The following is a 26,124-nucleotide window of genomic DNA, read 5'->3' on the forward strand; positions in this document are numbered from 1 at the left end:
GTGTCAAATGTAATTTCTATCAGTTCTAAGAGTTTGGTGATGGAATCTTTGTACAGTCTTTTGGTTATAAAATATCTTCTGTAAATAGAAATGATCTGACTTCTTATTTGAATCCCTTTATTTCCTCTCATATTGCTGTGGTTAGGCATACTAGTAATACTTTGAATAAAAGTGGAGGGAATAAACAGTTTTGTCCTGTGAGTGTAGAAGGAGTGATTTATTTATTCCCTCTTTAGTATAACATTGGCTATACGTTTTTATTGAATGGGAACATTTTTTATTTTGATAATTCTAAGAATTAGTGTGCGCTACTTCAATGTACATGTCTAAACTATCAATAATGTCATTTGCAATTGATAAATAGATTAATTATGTTCTGTAATGTAGAAATTGTGTAGCTTCATGTGATGGCATACACTTGAGGTGATTTGGTTGTAGGTAAAGGGAGAGAAAATAGTGTAAAATTATAATCTTGGGTGGGGATAAAAGCTCTTATATTGTATGCTATAGAGATTCTTTGGACTCAGTATTGAGAGTCCAAATATTAAATATTAAAACAACAACAATCATAATCACAATGACAATAATGCAGTACCTGGATCTAGACATACAAATTTTATACATTTGGAGGTGATAGTTACCCCATTTCTATTTCAAAGGTAAAACTCAGAGATTTCCTTCTAGAAATTCTAATGAAAATGTTGCCAGCATTTTTTCTTGTTTTAAAAATAATTCTGGGATGAGCTGCATCCTTGGGTGGTCTAAATTATCTTCCAAGGTACCAATGTTATTTGCGGTGATGATCTTTTCCCAGAGTTGCATACATTCTTAATGGTCTTCCTAGAACCTAATTTTCTACATCTTATTATTTTACTTATCCCATCTTATTGGCAGTAGAAAACTAATTGTCAGATAACTTAAAACCCATTTTAAGAATGTTAGTCACTTCTAGCCCTATATCTTAGTTTCTGGAAATAACAATCTGTTAAATATTTTGTAATATCAAAAGTAGGTCCTAAGAGAGATCATTTCATTTTTCTACTACTTCAAATGTTACATTCATTTCTTATATCAATCTTTATAGCCCACTGGGTTGGGTTTTTTGGTTTTTTTTTTGGCAGTCCTGGGCTTGAACTCAAGACCTGGGTACTGTCCCTGAGCTTTGTTGCGCAAAGGTAGCAACTCTCCTATCACGGCATCAGGTCTACTTCTTATACTTTCCTGTCTCAACTTGCTTGAACCGTGATCCTCAGATATCAAGCTCCTAAGTACTAGGATCATAGGCATGAACCACTGGTGCTCTATAGGGTAATTTTTAAAATCTCCAAGAATTTTAAATAGCATTCAAAATTTTTTCTTTTTTTAAAATTTTTATTTATTTTTTTATTGTGAAAATACTGTACAGAGGGGTTACAATTACATGGGCAAGATAATGAGTACATTTCTTACCAAGCATTGTAGCCTCCTCCTTTGTTTCCCCTTCCCATCCCTTCCCAACCTCCCCCCCCCCCGCCTCCCCCACTCAATCCTCCCCCCCCCCACCAAAGTTGTAAAGTTCGTTTTCAACATGACAACTTGTACTTCTCATTGTTGCAACGGATACTTCTTCAGCAAGAACATGTATTTAGTTATTGGTTCTTTCATATATAAATTATTTCTTCTTACCTAATAATTCATTGCAATTTAAGCACCTAGAAACAGTAGGCCAAAGACTATATCATTTCTTTCCACCAGGGAGATATTTTCCATTTAAAGAACCTACTTATTTTTCAAGGGAATTTTAATTGTTCTTACAGTTTTCTATATTAATGAGAAAGTGGGAGTGTATTTATGTTAAAGAATTAGTTGGTAGAAACTGAGAAATATGAAAAAATCCTTCTAATAGATTGGAAATTGTTAATAAAACCTCAATACTGGGGGCTGGGAAGGTGGCTCAGTGGTAGAGCGCTTGCCTTGCATGCCTGAGGCCCTGGGTTCAATTCCTCAGCACCACATAAGCAAAAAGAAAAAAAAAAAGCCAGAAGTGGCGCTGTGGCTCAAGTGGTAAAGTGCTAGCCTTGAGCTGAAGAGCTGAGGGACAGCGCCCAGGCCCAGAGTTCAGGCCCCACGACCAGACCTCCCCTCCTACCCCCCACCCCCCTAAATCTCAATACTGTTACCTAAATATAATTTTTACTAGAGGATGGGAAGTTTTTCTCCATACCTCATGTATGTATGTAAAATATTCAGGTTATGTATGTACATCAGATATTTTCATAAAAATATAACATGACATTGCTAGCAGAGGTTAATCATGATAGGATAATGATAAAGCAATTTTATAAGTTTGAGCAACACCAATTCATTATCATGGAGAATATGTTTGGGCTTAACGTACAAGTTTAGAATTTTCAAATGGACATAAGCTTAAATAACAGTTTTAATATAAATTATTTTAAAAGTTTTTTTAATTCAAAATATTACAATCACTTTTACTTTCTAACTTTGTGTCTTTGGTCTCATGCCTCATGTATCTGATTCAAAATTATTCCTTTCAAACTCATTCCAGTCATTCATGTGATGATGCATGAAGATGCTTAGCCCACACCTTCTACATCATATGTTCATGTAAAGATGAGCTGTGAATATTCTGATCATTATTAAATTTTGAAATCACGTGCATTCACTGCTTAATTCCCTATGCTTATTGTATTCAGTAACCAAGGCAGGAATGGTCTGTTGAATGGTTTAGCTGCTTTAGTGAGTTGGACTAATGCATTAATTTAACCAGATTTCATGGAATGAAACAAAATGAACACCGTAGCTCCTGGCTGTCAGTTGTGAAAAATAGCTGGAAATTAGACAAACAGCTCATTGCTGAAATTGTTTCCGGGGCTAAAAGTTCTTCCAACAGCTGTTTGTTTTGGCCATTAACATGTCTATTCTCCTTTCTTCTTCTTCTTTTTTTTTTTTTTTTTTTTGAGGGGGAGGAAGTAACATTTTCTTTAAAAAGAGAATGCAGGCTGGTTATTTCTGGCCAGGAAGAACTGTCCTCCACTGCTTCCACTATTGTGGGTTTTTTGGATTCTTTGATGCGCTCACTGAAGGTTTTTCCTTTTGTTTTTCTCTTTTTTTCTTTTTTGCCTCTCATAGCTCAGGCTCAGATTGCTGCAGTACGAAGAAAAGACAAATCTAGGGGCTCTTTCATTTTCAGGATGGAGCTTTGTTGCATTTGCCTTGCAGAGAAGTTTGCTCCCCAAAGGAATATTTAGAATTACATGGACACTCACTAAGGGAGTGAAGGTGTGGGGGCTGGAAGGGGGGAGATAGAGAGGGAGACAGGGAGGGAGAGGGAGAGGAAGAAGGAGAGGGTAAGGGAGAGGGAGAGGGTGAGGGAGAGGGAGAGGGAGAGGGAGAGGGAGAGGGAGAGGGAGAGGGAGAGAATTTCCCATCTAGCTAGCAAGCAAGATACTTAACTCAAGATGAAGGGAAGTTTTGCCTCTTCCTGAAAGTTATATTATTAGTTTTTAAAGAATCAGGATGGCTGCTATTTTTTGTTTAAAATATTTGTTCTGGAAATAGTAAAGCTGGAGTCTACCAGACTGAGGTTAGGAGCATTTTCTTTGGCAGCGAAAAGATCCTTTTATACAAGCCATGCCTGTACTTGGGGTTGCCTCAAAACTCAGTCACCCAGCTGTTGAGCCCAAGCCTCTTCACACTGCTCTTCCGATACCAAATCTTGGCACAACTCCTTTGCTATCCTATTCTTCGAGACCTGTGGAACTTGCTGAAACTCAGATCTCCATGCTGTCTTGTCAGCTCACATTACAGTCCACTTGTGAGTTTGGAGATCAACACAGCCTCCAAGAAAAGGACAAGGAGAAAGAAGACAGCCAGGTTAGTAGCTGAGGATCACCTGTAGACTTCATAGGTCAAATGCAGGTTTCCTTTTAGTTGGAAGACAAGCATGTTGGGAAATGGGGACTAGTAGACAAAATACCAAAGAAAGGAAATATGCAGAATAAGTGAAGGAATGAATATTTAGTGTATATATCTGTATTTTAGCTTATTATTGCAAAATTAACAAAACATTCTGACTATGCACCTATTGCAATTAGTATATTTGTTAGTGAATTGCTTACTTATTGATATAGTAAATTTCTAGATACAACTCTGGCACTAATAACCACTAACAATTAGAAATGTGAGAAACAACGTATTTTCATATATTTATATGTGTGTGTATATAGATGTACACACACACATATATGTCATGGGAAAGTTTTACTTATAAAAAAGGTGACACTGACACTTACTTTAAATAACATTTGCATTTGAACTAGTTTGTTTGAATAGTTGCATCTCAGCTACTTATTTTATTACAATGTGTAGGATAATGAAATAAGATTGTTATTGCACATTTGGCTTGTTTTTCACTTGTAAATTGAAACCTGCTGCTTTACTTATTACTGACATAGTTTTGCAGTCATTGAATGTACATTAAACTGTGAGTAGCAGCTCTGAGCCATCTTATAGTTGCTCTCTTCAGATGTAGAGTGCTGGGTTGGCCCTGCCAGCTGAAGACCTTCACTGGGTCCCATCTTAATGAGCATCACTGTTTAATGCAGCATTAGTTGTGAGATCAAGTTTACCATTCTCACCTTTGACTTCTTAGGCAGTGATTTAATTTGATTTCCCTGCACAAATGTCAGTTAAAAAATAATTAGGGAGAATGCCATATAGAGAAACTAACATTGAAAATAAAATTAAGTTGCCCTTTGTGTCTAAAATGTCCAAGACAGCATGTTGAAAATGAACAATTTTTGGCTGGGGGGTGGGAGGGAAGAAAGGAGTTGGGGAGGTGGAGAAGAAAGGGATGGAAGGAGAAAAATAGAGGAGAGTGTAACAATGCTCCATAGGAAATTGACTCATTACCTTGATCCTGTAACTGTGACCCTTCTGTACAGTATCTTTACAATAAAAATATATATGAAGAGAAAAAAATAAAATGTCCATTCCCTCTACTTTACCTGTTCAGATTTTTAAACTTCAATACAACTACAGCCATCATCATAAAGTCTTCAGTAGCTATTCCATCCTCTTGCCTTTCTTGTGACTCTGTGTGTGTATCCACAACATTTATTTTTATTTGTGTTTCATTATATAAGTATTTTCTCTTTCCACTAAAATGAAAATACACAGAGGGCCAGCCCCCTCTCCACAAGGCCTCCTGGCACAATAAGGTTTAAATAGTAACTGAATGAATGAATAAAAAGGTGAATGAATTGATGAATGAACAAAATGCTAATGGTTACAAAGATTTAAAATTAGTTGATATCTTTGGGTCCTTCATCTTTAAAACAAGAAATTTGAAACGGATAAGTTTGAAGTGCAGAGAATTGTCTTAAGAATAATTAAAATATGTATAGGCTTATGGTTATACATCCAATGAAAGAATTCAGAGCAAAAGTAGGGAAGTATAAATTATTAACAAAGGATTCTAATAGTTATTTTTCTGCACTAATTAAAATTGACCAGCTAACTCTGCGAGGATACAGTGCCATAGATAGTTAGTTTCTTTATGGAATATAGCTGTTATTCAAATTCTGCAAAATAGCCTTGGTTTAAGACTCAACCACTTTGAGCCCTGTTTTCAATAGATTTTTTTTTAGTTGATTGCCTTGGTTATCATATCAATTAAACATTTGGTGTCCCATTTAACTCCATGGCAAGAAAATGTGTATGTATGCTTTTAGGAATTTTGTTTTTACTATGACAGTTTCAAGATTAAAATCCTTCTCAAAGAAATGGAAAGAGTACCTAGTTTGCATTCATAGTATTTCTAAATGTTCAAAAAGTGTTTAATGCACATTCTCTGAAAGTAGGAACATGGAAAGGGGGATTAGGTTGGGAGGGAAGGGAGAGAATGGTGAAAAGAGTGATATGGATGATGATGCACTGTATTTATGAATTGATACATGGAGTTGTAACCCCTTTGTACACCAACTTGAAGGTAATAAAAGATAGTTATGTATTTTTAACCTGAAAAGCTAAGAAAAATAGTTACATTAGGAGGAATTAGATTGCTGCAAACAGTAGAAAAGTGAATGTAATGGTAGTATACACATAAGAATATTTCTCCTCTGGGTAAGGAACTCTGGAGGAAAGCAGTCCATTGTTGATAAGGTGCCTTCAGAAACTTGTTGGAAAACCAGGCTCCTTTCCATTTTGCCCACCATGCTGCACTTGTGACCTCACCTCTCAGTGTTGAATAGACCACTGAGGTCTACCCAACTAACTAGACACTAGTGTCTAGTTAAGAGTTCTCCAACTAGTTAAGAGTTCTTTGACATCTCCTTGGTGCACATAAAGTTCCAAGACTTTACCTAGTCATAGTGGAGACTGGAAAATGCAGTGTTTATTCTAGGCAGACATATGCCTAGCTAAAAATTATGGGTTCTACTTCTAAGAAGAAAGAGACCATGGATAGTACCCACAATAAATGACTGTCATTAAAAGAACATTTATGTGGAATATACAGCTACTCATTGCACAAAATAGTTTTACAATCTGGTTTGAGAGAACAAATGACTATTTCTGAAATATGTCTTCAGTCCACTGCTTCCTTTTCCTAGCCATGGATTTTCATTTGAGCCAATGCCATAGTTCAACTCATGCAATCTTGAGCTCTAGGCTAGTATGTGATGGCTTACCTAGCCAATTTATATCATGTCACTTGGCTGATATTGGAAGCTCTCGCTTCTGTGTTCTAGTTTTAGATTTATCCTCTTTCCACATCCCTATCCTGTGGTGATCACTTTATACCAGTTATTTCAGTTGATTCAGAGCTAGTATTCTATCGCTCTTAACCATCACTGACCCCCCCCCCATCCCCCACACAAATTGTACTTGTTTCTAATGTCTTCTAAGTACTTTATTGAGGCATATTAGTCTCCAACTTTTATTGCCTCTCTTTCTTCTATCATAGTTCCATACAATTGCTGTCTCAGCTCATCCTGGGTGCCCAATGTTCTTAAAACAGAATAGTTCCATTGGCCTTTAATAAATAACACGAGTTCTGGATTTCACACCATATACAGTTGGAAAATATGCCGTGACATGTCAAAGTCTTACGTTTCACTTAGCTGTTTCATGTTCTGACTTCTTACTTATCTTGAATTTCCACATATGTATTTATTTTTTTCCTGGACTTTTGCCTAAACTAGTAATAGTGTCATTTTACCTTAAAAACCTTTAAATAAGAGTCTGGAAATTAAGTTTTAAGAGAGAGGATTCTGTTGGTTGCAATTCAACAAACAATATAATAAAGGTTAGGTGTCCTGTTCATGAAAGTCTCTTGGTCACACCTACCACATTAATTATTTTTAAACCATAATTTGATCTGTTTTGTATCTACTCTCCTTTCCAGCTTCTTTTTACTCTGGATCTACTCACTCTTCCCTTTTGGTTCACCTGTGTAACTTTAAGATATGTTGTTGTTGATAATAATGATATAGAAGGCAATTATTTTTTATTATCTATTTTATCCATAGGAAAATTTTCATTTCATTCATATAACATTTCTAAGAAGATACTATTATTCATACTTACAAGAAAGAAAACACAGCTTAGAAAGAGTAGGTAATGAGAATAAGATGGAATGGTTGAGTAATACTGAAATCCAGAATTTGAATGTAGTTGATCTCTTTGAAGTTTTTTTTTGTTTCTCTAATTTTGCAGCCTCTCTTCATAGTGGTGTTAAATATTTGTCCTTAGGTCTACCTTGTCCTACAAATCTCTGTAAAAATCATTTCGAAAGTCAAATAAAAATGTGAACAAATTGTTGTAAGGGCAAAAAGAAAAGGGATCATTACATTCAGCCAGGGACATCTAAAATTTTTTCATCAAAGACTTGGTCGGGATTTTTGTCCATGCTATTATGCATTTTTATTTAATTTTCTTAGTGTCGAGTTGTAAGAGACACCAGAGTAGAGCTTGGAAAGGCCAGAATTGATATTTTGAAAGAAAAAGATACTAAAAGGTACCAGTTGTTTCTGATTTAGATAAACACAATATTGAATAGTAATGAATTGTAATATTTATGAGTATGATTCTTTTGGAAGTTTGTAAGGCTGAGAGAAATCCTATTTCCCTGGGACATAAAGAAAAGTAAAGTTTCTGGAATGGAACTGGGAGGGTGACTTTTGGAGAGGGGGATAAGACTCTAGAAAGTCTAGAAAGAATTCTTTAGAGAAAACCTGGTGTGGAAGAATGACCAGTAAGTGAGCCATTACAGTGGAAGCAGAATATTCCTGTAAATTAGATTTGTCAGATTATAAGTGAGAAACAACTTGATTAGGTAAACAGTGAAGAAAGCTCTCATTTGAGAAGGAGATAAAATTATTTCTGCCATATTTAGGAGAAATTACAGTTCTTGTTGTTTGGTTTTATATGAGACAAAGCCCCACTCTGTAGCCTGAGCTTTCCATCAACTCATGATCCTACTGCCTCAGTCTCTCAGATAAGGAATTATAGATATACACCACCATATCTGACTTCACTAATATTGTTAATGTTTTGGAGATGCCAAGTACTGAAATATTTCATAGAAAATATCATTCAGTCTTTGCGATTGCCTTAGGATTGAGGCACAGGCATTATTATTGTCCTAATTTTTAAAGAAGCAGAGACAGAAGTTTAGAGAAGGTAAATTATTTGCCATTAATTCAATAGACTAGTGTGAGAGAATGAAGATTCACAGTCAAGTTGTATATTTGCTGAACTTGTTCCTCTTAACTAATAAAATAAATTGCCACAGGAAAGACTTCTGATGGGTTTGTGGAGAAAGGGAAGATTACTGATAGATTGATTTCTATATAGCATGTAGGGCTTTAGTCTTAAAATTACATTGCTAGCAAAATCATAAATAAGCCATTGCCTAGAATTATCAGGAGCAGATAATTATGTTGACATATGGATTCTACTGAATCCTATGAGTAACACCAATAAATAAAAGTAACCCCAGGATAGAAATATAATGGCAGATGTCAATAGAGTATGTCACTGGCTCTGGCCTCCAGCTGTTTCCTTTTGGAGAGGTTGTCTGATTGCTGAGGCTGTCAGCGCTCCTGTTGGCTGGCTTACATGGTCACATTTTCAGAGCTGGCTGGACCTCCAGCTGTATGGGTCAGCTTGCATGTCCCTAGGTGATTCTGCCTTCCTTACCATTTCTGCTGTGCTTGCACATTTACTTATTTGAGTTAAAGAAACATGATTTTCCTTTTGCATTTATAGTTCTTAGTCCAGCTTTCAGAGTATAACTGTTACTGTTAACTTTAATTGCTTTTGTCCTTGTGGAAACAGTGATTATGAGAATTTTGCAATGATACTTGCATTTAAACTTATTCTCTTCTGGGTGAAGGGACTCAAGGTTTATTATTCATAATAATCTATTTCCTTTGAGTAACTATTGGTAGAGTGTGACAGTCTGACACCATTTTCTATTATTTTAGCTTGTGCTTACAAAGTCTTTAAAGTTTTCTTTTTTTGGGGGGATCCGGTCATGGGGCCTGAACTCTGGGCCTGGGCGCTGTCCCTCAGCTCTTCAGCTCAAGGCTAGCGCTCTACCACTTGAGCCACAGTGCCACTTCTGGCTTTTTTCTTTTTTGCTTATGTGGTGCTGAGGAATCGAACTCAGGGCCTCAGGCATACAAGGCAAGCGCTCTACCACTGAGCCACCTTCCCAGCCCCTCTTTAAAGTTTTCTATCTTAACTCCAAAGTTATTAACAATTTCTGTCAGTTACATATGATGAAATTTAGTGAAAATATTATATAGCTATTTCTTCTGCAAGTGTCATATTGTTTGTATATTTGATGCCATTTTGTTAAACATCTTAAGTATTTTTCTTTCCAATATCATAACAGACATTCTTTAAAAAAGGAACTCAGTTATTTTTTGTGGTAACATAAAATTAGTAGATTTAACATTAATTTTGAGAAAATACTAGTAATACCTGGTTGTTTTATACCATTATATGTTAATATATTAGCAACAATTTTCCATTACTAATTTTGAACTATTTCCCATGATCAGTTGGCTGGCATAATTAAAAGAGCATCATAACAGTAACTCAAATTAAAATTACAACTCAGGTAGATTCTAAAAGGATGAAAAATTCAAACTGATTGAAGTTAAATCTTCATATCTGTAAAAAATTAAGAATAATAGTTTCTCAAAAAATGTCTGGGGATAACACTTTTGTTATCTACTCCCTTTCTCCTTCATTTTGTTCCATTTGTTACTGTAGCTCCTTTGAACCAGTATCTTTCAAACTTGGTACTAATGATGCCCTGGTAAATTTTGAGGATAGGAGTAGAGGCTGTTCTTAGCACTGTAGAATATTTACAGCATCTACGATTCAATATACTAGCTATACCAATAGCATTCTCCAGGTATGAAACTAAAAATAGTTTGAGATATTGGGAAATATACTGAGGGGAAAGGGAATCAAAGATACTCAGATTTAGAATTAACCTCTGAACCCTCCTTTCCCCTGTCCCCTTCTTCCCTCTATTCCTTCCTTTCTATAGTTTCTATTTTCCTAGAAGCTTTATAACTTGTTAAAATATAACTCTTTTGGGTTAATTTTCTTACCTATAATTTTTATTCTTTCAGTAGAATTTGGTCTTTCCTAACCAGAGCTTTAGTATTTTTAAGCACAGTGACTTTTGCAAGTGGATTACCACTTAAGCCTGAGATTCTTCATCTGTAAAATGAAGACAGTAATATGTACTTGTGAAGATTGAGAGATTGCAGGCATGTACAATAACTTTGTGTCTAATGTACAAAGTTAGTCAGCATTTATTACTACATAGAAAACACGAAAGTATCTAACAATTTAATATAAGAATTAGTAAATTAAGTAAATTAAGTGAACAGAAAAGGCCCTGGTTAATTCTCTAGGAATGGGGGAAAGTAATATATCTGCTTTATCATGAAAAATGGAATTGAATTATCCATGTAAATATGGGATAAAAGAACATTTTAAATACAATAACATATAGCAGTCTTTCTCACACCCTTATTTTCTCTCTATATGTATACATATATGTGCATATATAAATATATATATAGATGCATATACATATATACATAGATTGATGTATCTGTCAATAACTATACATTATTCACCAATCATAGCGCATAGAGTGCCTGTAAGCATGATGCGGGTAACAAGGCATTGGGAGATGGACAGTTAATGCCACAGTGAAGGGGTTGGATGTTTTATGTACTGGAAGAAAGGATGATATCAAGTACCAAAGAGATGACAATTACTTCTGTATGGGAAGATAATGCTGAGATGAATAATGGGATAACCCAGAACAGTGGAGAAAATCCCAAAACACAGAAGAGAAGAGTATGAGGGGACTGAGTGTTTACTGAAGCAAATCCAATAGTAAGGATGATGATGGCTTCATTAATTAATCACCACAAAAAGTTACTAAATGTTTAGGGTGAGTACATTTTCTTTACATACTTTAGTTGCAAATAATAATTTATGAACATCTTTGCAGGTAGCTGTTAGGACTATTGAGAATTCCTCGCACTTTTTTATTAGTATACTTGAGCCAGTGAAGAAGCAAGTCAGGAATTCAAGCCTAGTTCTTTTTTTATGTCCTTACAGTTTGGTTTCCCTCTATGTCTTTCCTTTCACAGCAGTGTGTGAACAACAGTCAGAACAATGCTGTTCTTGACTCTCCATGGACACTGAGTCATGTAATAAGAAGACAAAATTAGGGATTCTAGCCAGAGTACCAAATTAATCTTTAACAAATTTCATTTTGAACCCTTGCTCTTTCCCAACTCCCAAGGTGGCTTTTTTTTTTCTTATGTAGTGTTGTTTTCTGGATTACTAGTCACTGGAGCCTGGTAGTGAAATTTGATACTAATGGGAGAGTTTGTTAATTGGTTATTTGATAGGACTTCCCCTTTTCAAGTCATGGGAGTGATTTGTTCAAATAATTTTTCTTTGACTGGAGCAAAAGTCACTAGAGGAGTGTACATGGTACAGATTTTTCTATTTTCTAAGCAACATAATATAATATAGTCTCCATTAAAAATAAATAGAAAAATTATTTTACCATATCTTGATATTATAAAGGATTTTTAGTAAAACTCTAAAAATGAGATTTAGAGTTTTTCATAATGAAATGTGTGAGAACAAAGTTTCTAAAAGTCAACTTATATAGCAGATAAATTGCAGAGGCGTAACAAAGTAGAAATTTATTTTTTGTTCTTTTAATGGCCACAAACAGCTAACACACTGATTTACTGGATACATTTGTCTTGGCAACCAGCTTTTAAAGTTTGAAACCACCTATGCTGTTGATTTATATAATGCCTGTGGCTGCTTATGTGCTATTATGGCAAAAATGTGTAGTCAGAATAGAGAATTATGGCTTACACAGTTAACATATTTATTTTGAATGGTTCTTTACAGAAATATCTTACTGGTATATGCATATGGTAAGCCAGGAAATAGGGTCTTTTCAGTTTGTAAAAGAGAAAATAATGGTGGAAAGTTTCATGAGCGGATTAGCAATTACAGTCATTGCTTATACTCCATTGATTGATTTGAACTCAGTAATATAGCAAGAAAGGCTAGGAAATACTGTTTAGCTGTTTACACAAAATAAAGGGAAACAATATGATATATCATTAGTGAGAATTCAGTATATAGCATGTTCTAAAATACACATAAATTGGCTCTGGATTATCATTAAGTCCTCCTGATTTGTATGAAATATATGTTTAAATGTAAAACATTGAAAAGAAGACCGTAATTATTTTTAATATATATTTTTATTGTAAAGATACTTGTTAGAGGGGTTACAGTTACATAAGCAAGATATGAATCCATTTCCTATTGAGCATTGTTACCCTCTCCTATGTTTTTCCCCTATCATCCATTTCCTCCCCACCATAATTCTTAAACTACAGAAGAATCTTGCAATTAATTAAACTTTTACAAAGTCAGCAGAGTACCAGAGGCTCATGCTTGTAATCCTAACTACTCAGGAGGCTGAAGTGTAAGAATCACAGTTCAAACCGAGGCCAGGTAGGAAAGTCTATGAAATTTCTTATCCCTAATTCACAAGTTAATAAACAGAAGTAGAGGTGGAGCTCAAGAGGTGGTGTACCTAATGTGAGCAAAAACCACTAAGGGAGAATGGCCTGAGCCCTGCTTTCCAGCTCCAGTACCATTCCCCCATCCAGGGATCAGACCCAAATGCACAAAACATACATAGAAATCTCCCAAGGGTCTCCTGACTCTTATGACTGTTGCCCACCTCAAGAATTTGCTGATTGAATTTTATTTCTTCTGTTCTAGACTTCCATTCTTAAGTAACTCTCTCTTGATCCTAACCCTTGTATCTTCTTACTTCAGGACTCTGTGACTAGCACTCCAGCTATTCCTGGATGCTCTCCATTAAAGATGGGAATCAGAAAGCCCAAGGCACTGGTGCAATTTAAATTGCAGAAGTGACATTTAGAGAATTTGGGGGAAGGGAGGTGTTACAGCAAAAGGAGGCATTTGCGGCCTAAGAGAAGCTGCCAAGTGTGTGGCTGCATGCTTGTGTAGGGGCTTGCTCATTCTTGACCTGGAGAAACCATGTAACTTCTTTCAATGAGCTGCAAATTAGTGGGGACAGAATGGGAATGTGTGAATAGATCACTGAAAATTCTCACCAGCAGTACTGAAAGAAGTAACTCATTATAGTGCTTTCAGACTACGGTTAATATAATGACAATATACAGGACACCTCAACTGCAATATGAATTTTAAATGACTTCAGTGGACTTGGCAGATTGTGTGTGTGTGTGTGTGTGTGTGTGTGTGTGTGTGTGTGTGTGTGTGTGTGTGTGTGTGTGTGTGTGCGTGTGTGTGTTTAGGACTCTATTTTTTAATTTCTCTTTGGAATATCTACTGTTTAGCTTTAACCTGGAACAAGTTAAATTAGTCACTTTTTAAGGATCTAAAAGTACAGATCATAGATGTATCTTTATAGTCCCTGAATGGTCACAATTTAATATAATCTTTCTGTGTCTTTTTTAGACAGATTCTTGAATTTCTATGAAGTGATATTTTTGCCAGAACTTTTTATGTTATTATTTTGATCCATATAAGTTTTTGTAGATGGCGTTTCACATTTCTTTTCTCTTCAAGCCATCTGCTTTTTATAGCTGTTTCTTCCTTCCTTTGGCTGGCTTTCTCATATCCACACTTGTGTGTTGCCTTCCTCCACTGAACACAGGGTCTAGCATCCTCTCCAACAATATGTTCACGGAGTTCTTTTCCTCACATTCCTGCTAGACCTATTGTATTCTATAAAAGGCTGCTATTTCCTTAATTGTAAATCCTTCCAGCTACTACTACTAGGTTTAAATGATGGGTCCTCGGTGACTTTTCCTGCCTTTGTTAACCATTCATCTAGTCTATTGGTCGATCAACAATTATTTGTTTACTAATCATCATGTACAAATATCACACACATACACAAACAAGTATGATAGATTATCTTAACGTGGTAGGTATTAAGGAAAATATGCTTGTCACAAATATGACTCTTTCATAAAAGAATCTATACTTGGTATATGCTTCCTTGCAATTTCCTATTTAGGCTAGGAGCTAGTGCTTCAAACCTAAAATTCTAGCTATTTGTGAAGCAAAGATCAGGAGGATCACAGTGGGTAACCTTGCATTCATCCCAGCAGTATGAAGTATAACTAGAAGTATTGTGGCCCAGGACTACAGGGCCTACAAAGTGACTAGACCTAAAAAATAGCCCTGATTTCACTGTATTTGATATTGTTATAATTTGTGGAGGGGAAGGGAAAAAACAAATTGTTTAAATAGGGATACAGTTGGACCCATTGCAACAATGAGATGTACAAGTCTTTATGTCGAAAATGAACTTTACAGCTTTGGTGGGGTGGGGGGGAGGAGGTTTGGGTGGGGGGAGAGGTTGGGATGGGAAAGGGAAACAAAGGAGGAGGCTACAATGCTTGATAAGAAATGTACTCATTATCTTGCCCATGTAATTGTAACCCCTCTGTACAGTATTTTCACAAATAAATAAATAAATAAATAAATAAATAAATAACCAGTATTAATGGATAGTTTAACAAAAGGAATATCAGGAAGCTGCAATTAGATTGTAAAGGAAAAAGGGTCTTATGAGAGGAAAGATGAATGTAAAAGCAAACATGGGACAAATACGTCAAGAATACTCAGTGCACAAATGGGATAATGAAAATGTGAAATGGAAATGCGAAAGGAGTCAGGGAAGGGAGAATAGTTAGGATGAAGGATGTGAAATGGGTAACTTATCAAGAAGCACTGGACACTTAAGTGCTCATGTTAAATTATAACCCCTTTCTTCGAGCTTTTGAAATTCAGAATATGTAAAAAATATTTAAAAGGTGAATAACCATAGCCAAAAGGGTTGGAGGTATGTCTCTGGAGATAAAACACCGGCCTATCAGGAATGAAAGCCATGAATTCAAACCTCAGTATATCTAAGAAAAAAAGTTCCTTTTATACCTAAAAATATTGTAAATGAATGCAATTCCAGTGTTACCTAATCATAAAATGTATTCTAGGGCTTGGATATGTTTTCCTTAGGAGAGGGTCACCCCTCTCCATTAGGGAAAAACCATACTCGGCTAACATGGAGTGTTCTATGTCATGGGAGGAACTGCTTGTACTTTACATGAGCTGATGCAGAAAACATCTTATTTGAAAGGACAATTCAGTAGAATTAAAAAATAGTCCGGCGCCGGTGGCTCACGCCTGTAATCCTAGCTACTCAGGAAGCTGAGATCTGAGGTTAGCGGTTCAAAGCCAGCCTGGGCAGGAAAGACTGTGAGACTCTTATCTCCAATAAACCACTAGGAAACCAGAAGTGGTGCTGTAGATCAAGTAGTAGAGCGTTCACCTTGAGCTGAAGAGCGCAGGAACAGTGCCCAGGCCCAGAGTTCAAGCCCCACGACCAACAAAAAATAAAATAAAATAAAATAAACAACCTTATATAACACATAAAACCTCACAGTTATGCAGATAAATGGGATTATAAGAAGAAAACAAAGGAAGAAAAGGTAAAGCTAGACGAAAAGTTGCATATTATCTACGTACTGGGAAATTCTGTGTAGTTGCTAGAGGTTATTGATACCTTTGGATCTGAGCTTTGGGGGGTTCTGATACACAGCTTAAGTAAAGGATCCTGCTTCAAGCAGTGCTTGTCTTAGTGTATTTATGTTAATTGTTGTAGAATATTAAACCCTGGGTGATGTATAAACAAGATACATTGACTTCTCATAGTTGGAGACGCTGTTTTTGTGTGTGAGAAATCATCTCTGCTTTCAAGATAGCACCCAGTTCCATCTCTTGATGGGTTCAAGGTGGGTCTTCACATGCAAGAAGGACAACAGATAGTGAGTCCTTTCCTAATTGACTTGGTAAGGGCTAATTCCATCCCCACCAACTACTTTCATGAACTAAATATTTCTTCAAGGCTGTATCTCTTAATAATATACTGGTGATGTTTAAACAATTAAGTTGAGAGATACTTTAGGCCATAGCAGGTGCAAAAGCATAAAATAATATTTGCTCAGGTGATTCTTTGACTTTCTGGATGTGAAACTAATCATTCCTAGGAACATTTATAAGTCATTCAAAAGGAATTTTCTCAAAGATGGCTCAAGATTGTTTTCTCTCCTTTATTGTTCTATAAGTGCTTAAATAAAAATTTTTTTTTAAATTTTATTTTATTTTATTTGAGAACATACTGTACAGAGGGGCTACAATTACATGGGCAGGATAATGCATACATTTCTTACCAAGCATTGCAGCCTCCTCCTTTGTTTACCCTTCACCTTCCTTCCCAGCCTCCCCCCTCCCCCCACCCAATTATACCCCCCTCCCCCCCCACACACCGACATTGTAAAGTTGGTTTTGACATGACATTTTGTACTTCTCATTGTTGCAACAGGTCCACCTGAATCCTTAAACGACTTGTTTGTCCCCATCTCCTCCACATGTTATACTGACATCAAATATAGTGAAAGCGGGGGTTACACTGTGGGGGAGGGACATACAAAGCAACAAAGAAATAATCTTATAAATGCGTTAGAAACACATGCATGAAAGAAACGAAAACATTAAAATACATATTTAAGGGTTCATTTTCCTAACATCACATTATCTGACCTTTTCCGCTTGACTCATACCTATACTAGATATTGCAAATAAGGGAATTTAATGGTTCTTTCAAATAATTTTTGTTTGGAAAGAGAAATGTATTCATATATAAATTTTAATGGGTCTTTCAGAAAATTTTTGTTAGGAAAGAGAAATTCATATATATATATACACACACACATGATGCATATACATTATACATGTATTATGTCTTTTAATACATACATACATGATACATGCTCATGTATATTCATGACGTATTTTGAATATGACATTTGCTGAATATTGCATAAGAGCCATAGTAGTTTAAGGGATCATCAAAGTTTTAGTTGGAGGGCTTGAAATGGAGCCATGGGTCTTCTGAATTCTCATCTTTCATCTTGTATATTTTAACAGTTTTCTTAGCTTTAAGATTAGAACAACAATAAACACCTCACTTTATTGTGATTAGAAATAAACCATAGTGCTAGGCACCTTTGGCTCATGCCTGTAATCCTAGCTATGCAGGAGACTGAGATTTGTGGGTGACAATTCAATGACAGACTAGCCAGAAAAGTCCATGACACTTTTATCTCCAATAAACTACTCAGAAAAAGCAGGGTGTCACTGTGGCTCATCTGGTATAGTGCTAGCCTTGAGTACAAAGAGGTTTAGGGACAGCATCCAGTCCCTGAATTCAAGCCCCAGGGCTGTCAAACAAAAACAAAAAAAGCACAGCAAAAAAGAAATAAAGCATAGTGTATATTTTAAATGTTCTGAATATAAAAATTATTCAAAGTAATGTTGTGTTGTAACAATACTAAGCTACTCCCCATGGGTTTTTTTAAAGATAGTTTAGACATTGTAAATGTAATTTGTAGTATGTGGCTTTTTTTCTTTTATAATATTAATTATATATCTAAATAAAATTCTATGTATGGTTTTGAATAAATGTTAAAAAATATGCTTTTCATATATTCTTGGCTTTGTGTACTTTACTAGCAACCATAAATCCTTGAATAACCCTCTGGCTATGATAATGCTATTGTTAAATACTTTCAGGTTCTCTAGTGAAATGAACAGAAGATTTTGTGGAATACAAATACAACAGATGTGAACAGTGTTATGTTCAGGATTTGAAAAATAGTCTCAGTAGTGGTTTATGGGCTAGTTGCTGAGATTTTCTTGTATTATGGTAAGAAGTTCAAGTTTACCTGAAACTACAGCTAAAGCAGAGCACCATGTACACTTGAGCCTTGTTGAATTTCTCTCATAGTAAGCTTGAATTATCTAATTCCACTTAGAAAGGACAAGGCACTATAATTACATCTTTTATGGCTAAAAGGCTGTACTCTAGGAAAGGCTATGTACAAACCACTATGATTTTTCGCCAATCAATGACTTTCAATCTTCTATTTAAGTAAATTTTATTTAAAGATGAGGATAGAAATTTTCATTACTCTTTGAAGTTTTGGTTCATAGTTGGTATCACTTAAAGAGGTTTACCACTTTTTTGAAAAAAATTCCCATTTTCAATTTTGCATGAGTTAATTTTTAAAGTATCAAAATGCTTAACAATTCATTGATTTTTCCAAAAGCACATGAAAGTTATCTGGCATTTGAATCTGATTCTAAATTATGGTTGAAACAATATTGAAGAGGAAAAAGGAATAGATTTTTGTTGCTAAGAACATGATGATTTTACGGGGCGCCATGGCTCATGCCTGTAACCCAGCTACTCAGGAGGCTAAGATCTGAGGTTCAATGCCAGCCAGGCAGGAAAGTCTGTGAGACTCTTATCTCCAATAAACCACCAGAAAACTGAAAGTGATGCTGTGGCTCAAGTGGTAGAGCTCTCCCCTTGAGCAGAATTGCTGAGGGACAGTGCCCCGGCCTGGAGTTCAAGCCTTATGACAATAAAATAAAATAAAATAAATAGGAACATGAGGATTTAAAGTTAACAATCTCCCCCAAAACAACCAAAACACTAGAAGTCTCTGTAAAGCCAGATTTCTCTGTATTGACACCTTGAAGTAAGGATAGAGATTTTCTTTTATTGATGAATTTTGAGACTCCCTATGTCAGGGCACATATTTCTAAAAAGTTGATTCATTTTGCTTTTGCATAAGGACCTAACCCAGATATTTAGAATTAATGAGGATATTATATATTTAAATAAGAAAATAGTAGACTAAGAATGGTTATCATAAATTCACTAAAGTTACTTCTGTCCCCCATAGTAATTTTCCTGGGATTGTTTGATTTTAGCACTGAGAGTTTCTTAGTTGGGAATCTTTTAATAGTAGGCAAACCAGAATTATTAGTAATCATGAATCAAATGTCCCTGCATTTTCTGTCTGATTCTGTTCTAATTTTGCCCAATATCTTCATTATCAATCCTAGTTTAAAATGATTATGTATCTAATTATATAATAGTTGCATATATTTCATATTAATCAATTTTAATATAAATTTCTGTCTTAATTAAGGATGTGTCAGATGCTTTAGTTCTCTATCTCAATTTTAAAAGGATATGTGATGTAACAATTCTTCAAATTAGAAATAACTTGTATAGAGTTTGTGGTTATTCAAAAATGTTTTTTTTTAATTTAATTTAATTTTATTTGTGAACATACTGTACAGAGGAGTTACAATTACATGGGCAGGATAATGCGTACATTTCTTACCAAGCATTGCAGCCTCCTCCTTTGTTTACCCTTCACATCCCTTCCCAGCCTCCCCCCTCCCCCCATCCCAATCCTTCTCCTTCCCCCCTCCCCCCCCCCCCCACTGACGTTGTAAAGCTCGTTTTGGACATGACAACTTGTACTTCTCATTGTTGCAACAGGTCCACCTGTATCCTTAAACAACTGGTTTTTCCTCATCTCCTCCACAAGTTATACTGACATCAAATATAGTGAAAGCAGGGGTTATACTGTGGGGGAGGGACATACAAAGCAACAAAGAGATAATCTTATAAATGCGTTAGAAACACATGCATGAAAGAAAAAAACATTAAAATACACATCTAAGGGTTCATTTTCCTGACATCACATTATCTGACCTTTTCCGCTTGACTCATCAAAAATGGTTTTAAGTAAGTGAAACTCATATGATATACTTGCTCCACATTCTTTTACTCACATTGTCAGTGAATATCACACTTATTTCCTATTTTGTAAAAGGTTTAGATTTGTCACAAAAACAAACATATCTTAGCTCCTTAAATTCATTGGGTAATTTCCAAAATAAGTCCTATAGATCTTGAGTTCAGTATAATGATATCTTGGGATACTGTGGTAAACTTGTTTTCTTTCCATCTCCAGAGACTTCACACAGAAATGAGGGAACTTTCATTTACCTCAACAGCAAACAGACAGGATGTGGTCTGGGAGAAAGCCATGCTTTAACAATAGACTACTGACAGAATGTTTGGGTAGTGCTAAGAGGGAGAAAACATCTGTCTACACCTAAAATTATCAGAGACACTTGTCTATGTGAGAATCTTAGATTTTTGGAAATGTTTCTTAAGGTCATCGATATTCCTTCACTGTTTTATTGGATGAGGAAAATTGCCTTCACTATTAACATTATGGTTTAAGTTGAGAGGAAGAATTGCATCCCATATTGTCTACCAGTATCAAGTAGAAACTGAATCCTCCAAGGCACCAACACATTTTCTATAGCATTTCTGTATGTTACGCTACAGGATGGAATCACATTCAAAAGGATATGAATTAAAGCATTATAATCGAAATGGAAGGAAGTAAAGTTATATTGCCAGTCACTCAATCAGAAAAGATGTTTCTGGGAAGAAGAATGGGTGGCCCAGATACTGGTTTTACTTATAATTCATTCTATATGTTATGTACTCATTTGGTAATGATATTCTCTTTTCTTCTGTCTCCTGATCAAATAGTAATTATACCTTGGTTAAATGTAAGACTATAATGCATTGTAAGAAAATCTTGGCTGTCTTCTTCCTATGTTCATTCGGCTGTACTTACAGCTTGTTTTAGCTCTCAAGGGAAATTTCCTGTGTACACTGAGCTAATCACAAGGTTGACTCTTTCTGCTGGTGCAGCTGCCATTTAGTTGAGAGGGTGGATAGGAGAAATAGAGTGGGGATCAATGTTTGTCTGGCAGTGTTCATTTTCTTTTCAAATGGTGTTGTGTAAAACTTTTGTTCAAACGTCTTGCCACCTGGATCCTCTTGGAGAAATGTTGCTAGTCCTCCAAAGAATTTGGCAAATAGGGCTTCCTGTTATGTGACAGACTTCCATTTATAGGACATCTGTGAAGCCACAACAGAGTAGTCAGAAGAGCAAAGATAGCCTACTCATGGACATAGTAAAACTTCAGCCCGCAATCTTTAGCCAGGAGAAAGTGCCACAAAGAACAGACATGATTTAGGATGAGTAAGACATAAGTCAAGGTGCAGGTCTTTCAGTTTCCCCCAAGACTTGGATTTCCTGGCAGTGCCTCTATGTAGTGTCTGTGGTTTCTTTTTTTTGTAAACTCTGTCTCAAATAGGGAGGAAAAAGGAACCAAGTGGATTGTGTAACTTTATAAATAGAAATAGCCATGTTAAAATAACAAGACTGCTCTGAGTGCAGGGGAATTTTGCTACTAGCTGCTCAGTTAGAGCACTGAATGAATACAAAATCCATCCTGTGGAGTAACTGCTCATATTTGCCCCTAATTTTTTAATGGGAAACATTAGTGAGAAGTTCTTAATATCTTTCTACTGTTGTCCAGAGGTATTTTTGGCCAAATAGATCAAACCTTTTTCTCTGCTAGATAATGGTCAAGCTGAAAATACATAGAAACCTTATTTTCCACTACAAATATTTAATAATGAGCTGATCCTGTCCTTTATTGTGACTCACAATTTACTCAGTGTATTGAACAGTGTTTTCTGCTGGTGGCAGAAATGACAGAGAAGTACTTACCCTATTATCTATTGAGTAAAATGTGTATTGGACGTATGATATGTTCTGGAAATCTAGTTGATGTAAATTACATTGTTTTTCACTTTTGGAGAGCAAAACCAGATAAAAGAAGAGACATCCCCATAAAGACTTCCCCACCCCCCAAAAATGCAGTCTTCTCAGTAAGATTCCATTCAATTTGGTACATACCTGAAAAGAGAGATCATGCTGTGTTTGCCTATCAGTCAAGGTTTATGTAAAATTTGAATCTCTCAGGAATGATTGTGTAATAGTAATGCTTGTTTTTTTGTGGCCAGCCATTCAAGAGCTGGTTGGTAAAATTAATCTTCCTGAGTACTGCCATATCTTTGAAATCATTCAAAGTTCACTCAACCTAGTGGAAATGAGATTTCTTACATAAACTCTTCTTTGAATGAGTTTGACTCATGTTTATATCTCCTGAGATTTCCTAGCACAGTGGTCTCCATATGATTTGGATTGAAATATACTGCATAAAAATCAGTAATGATTTTTGCAATTTTACTTCTTTGACTCGTTATTTGTCTCATGTATATGTACAAAAATACTGATCCTAAACTCTGTTCATGATTTCTTAAAAGTAAATAGCAGTTCTGCCATTTAAATTTATCCTAAATCTGTAGTCATGATTTGGCCTTTGTATAACATACTCAATCTGTGGTCGCTACATTTTTGCCCAAACAAGTCTCATTAGATACAAAATGCCGAGATTGAAATAGTGAAAGAACTCTTAACAAAAGTTTTCCCTTTGTGTACATGGGTAAAATAAATCTCAGCAAATTAAAATGGACTATCTCAAAATGGTACCACTTGTAAAATGAATGTAAAATTCTGTGACCATACTTATAAGAGTGGATATAAAATCCTGTGGTATGTCCCCGTTATTGATAACTAGTACTTGGATTATTCTGGCAAACATACTTAGGAAGGTGGATCTGACTTTAACATCCTAGTTAAGGCTCATAATCTTTGAGGATCTCATCAGTGCTAGGGAAGGGGAACAGGCTGGAGTCATTCTTCAACACGTAAAGTATCTTGGCATTCTTTGCTTTCCTTGTCAGCTAGGATATATCTGGTAAGATGACTTTATCCATTAAGTGTGCGTGCGTGGTCTGTGGCCACGATTGTTTCATGAATGTTAATAGAGTTCCCTTTGCTGGGCTGATGTGAAATCTGGATCTTCCTCTAATCCTAAATTCATTGTAGTGAAGTAAATTCAGCCAAGAGTGTTATAATTTATATACTTTACTTAAAGGGATTTAACACACTTCTCCTCAAATCGAAAAGAGAACATAACTCAGTATTTTATGTAACGTATCTCTTACTGGTTTCAACTTCCATTCCTGATTTCCTTGGTAGGAAAGGGAGTGGGAGATCATAGCAGAAACAATTAAATCTGTAGATCAGACTTCTCGTCTGTGCTGTTTTCCTTTTCTATGAGGTTTCTGTTTTCAATTCTCACTTATAAGATGGTATCTTGCATGGATGGAGTCAGCATGGTCCAGGATCCTCAAGGTAATTCATTGAAGAAGAGCTGGTGCTTGCTTGCATTTGCTTTTCATGCTGGTTAGTGGCTCCATTTAGCCAGAGCATTGAGCCTAGGGAACTACTATCCTGAGATGTGAGCTTTAGGTCCTGATAGCACTTGTTACCTGAACTTCTTATCTAATGCCAGATCTTGGGGTGTACTTGTCCTTGAAGAATTTCTGCATACCTCTACTGGACTGGTGCATATCAGAATGCTGTCTTAAACTTCATTTATCTATCTCACATTCCCATTTTCCTTCTATGGAGGCAATTACATATTGCGAAGGCTATCCTGAATTTGTCTTCCCAGCTTCTGATTGGTATATGGAACACTACTTTCTTTTTTTAAATTTTCACTTGCACTTCAATCTTCCTTTAAATTGTCTTATCCAACAATGCATCCTGGGTTGGACGTAATGATTTCTTTAAATAATTGTGCTCCAAATCTTGTGTTCTTACTACTCTTTGAACTCTTACTTTAACTTTCTTCATGGTTAGATGTTTTTAGAAAATACATGTTGTATTATGTGTATTAGGCTTTAGAATACTCTTCTTTGCGCTGTTCTCCAAGACTGCATCTGATAAGTAAAGAAGAGGTATTTTTTAATTTAGAGAACACTGTGTCACTCAATGAGAACTGAGTTTTATGTTTACTTTATCATTAAAGACTAAATTAATATAATTAATAAATTTTTATGCAAATGAAAAGCATATTTAATTTTAAAAATAGAATTCAAGAAGTCTCAGACTGTTTCCATTAGCTTTAAGAGAAATGTTGACTTCAGAGGTAAACAACTGTTCTATAATAGCCTGCATTACCAGGCCCTTTGTCTCTTTAACTCTTAAGGAGATTCATTTTAGAAACATAAATGTCTAATGTTGTTGTAAACTAATGTATCAGTTTGACTTTTTAAAGATACTGTGTTGTTTAAAGGCCACCAAGCTATTCTATTTAAAACCAGCATTTTATATATAAAATTGATGGTTCATAGTAGAGTTACTTCTTAGTATACCTATTCTAAAACATGAAGAACTATTTATTTCATAGAGGACTGAGAGCCTTATGTATATTCTCAAAAATTAATTTCAATTAGTTTTGTCACTCATGGCTGGCTCTTGATCACTTAAGCTATTTTTTTTTCTTCTTGCTTTTTGCTTGTTCATTTCAGGTAAGAATCTCTGCAATTTGTCTGCTTGGGCTGACTTTGAACTGTGACCACAGCCTTCTGAATGCTTCTAATGACAAGAATTGATATCTCATAAGCTACATTTTTTATAAAATGAGACAGAAAATTGCCTCTCTGTAGCTTTTATATATTGTATCAAGCTCATTCCTATTATTTCACATACTCTTTACACAATGATTGTGAGTTCTGTCATATTTCAAATCCGTATGTTTTCCAATTATGTAAAGATGAGTAAGAGCTCTGAGGATCTCAGAGCTGTCATTAGCAGTCAGAAGTGTTGAAGAGTATAACTTCGAGCTAGGGGTATATCCCAATGATGGAGTGCTTGCCTAGGAAACGCAAGGTTTGGGTTGATTTCCAGTACCACAAAAGGGTGTAAATTCTTTTAGGGGTTGTCATACAAGGTGGTAGGGAAATGAAAGCACCTTACCTTATTCTTTCTGCTCTTCCTGGATTAGATGTATCTAGTATTCTCCACGTGATACTGATTCTCGTTTTCTTATCATCTGGTTCATTATATTTAATTAGACCCTAATGAGCTAACAACATCTTAAAATTAAAATTTACAGCTATCAAAAAGAATCAGTACGTGTGATGTTTTAACCAGCAAAGAGATCATGATTCATTACATTCTACCCCTGTAAGGCAGCCTGTTCCTGACAATGCAGGTTTATCATATTTTTGCCTGTGACTCATGTCATATTCACCTACTAAATTTGAGTTGGAGAAGTCTGAGTAAATCTAGAGGTCTTCTTGTACCTCTTCCTCCTTCACTTCCTCCTCTTCCTCCTCCTTATCATCCAGGAGGCATTCCCCAACAATTGTAGTTAATTTATGAATTCATAAAAATTGCTGATCATTGAAAACCTTACTTTCCATGAAGATTTCATGATATTATGTAGGACTATATTTTTGGTGAAAGGTAAACGAAAAAGACAGGATTTACAACAGTGTAATTATAATAACCCCATTGTGTGTGTGTGTGTGTGTTGTATGTGTATACATTGAAATAAATGCATAAAAATACTCACAACATTTGTCCTGAATGATATCATACAATTTATCAATCCAACTCTCCTAACTTCAAGTTTGTTTTCTTATCAACAATGCTGTAATTTAACCTTTTTTTCTAAATTTTGAGCCAAGTAATATGTGATCTGAATGTCAAGATGTCAAGCATTTGTGACTTGGATATCTTATAACACTATTGAGTTAGACAC

At 35.5% G+C, this 26,124-nt stretch overlaps 1 protein-coding gene across 9 annotated transcripts in view; it reads left to right on the forward strand.

Moving 5' to 3' along the window:
• The window catches only part of Nav3 (neuron navigator 3), a 660,839-nt gene that overhangs the window by 367,912 nt on the left and 266,803 nt on the right, over positions 1-26,124 (forward strand). For 4 of the 9 annotated variants that reach the window (XM_069989089.1, XM_069989097.1, XM_069989151.1 and 1 more), the window contains exon 1: positions 3,618-3,876. The exons of the other annotated variants lie outside the window; for them this stretch is intronic. In XM_069989089.1, coding sequence (XP_069845190.1) covers positions 3,634-3,876 — 243 coding nt within the window. In that variant the 5' untranslated portion in view covers positions 3,618-3,633. Of the gene's footprint in view, positions 1-3,617; positions 3,877-26,124 lie in introns of those variants that run through there. 9 annotated transcript variants of the gene reach the window in all.

The sequence above is a fragment of the Dipodomys merriami genome, unplaced genomic scaffold (assembly GCF_024711535.1).
Source record: "Dipodomys merriami isolate MVZ:Mamm:240054 unplaced genomic scaffold, mDipMer1.0.p SCAF_10, whole genome shotgun sequence".
NCBI classification, from domain to species: domain Eukaryota; kingdom Metazoa; phylum Chordata; class Mammalia; order Rodentia; family Heteromyidae; genus Dipodomys; species Dipodomys merriami.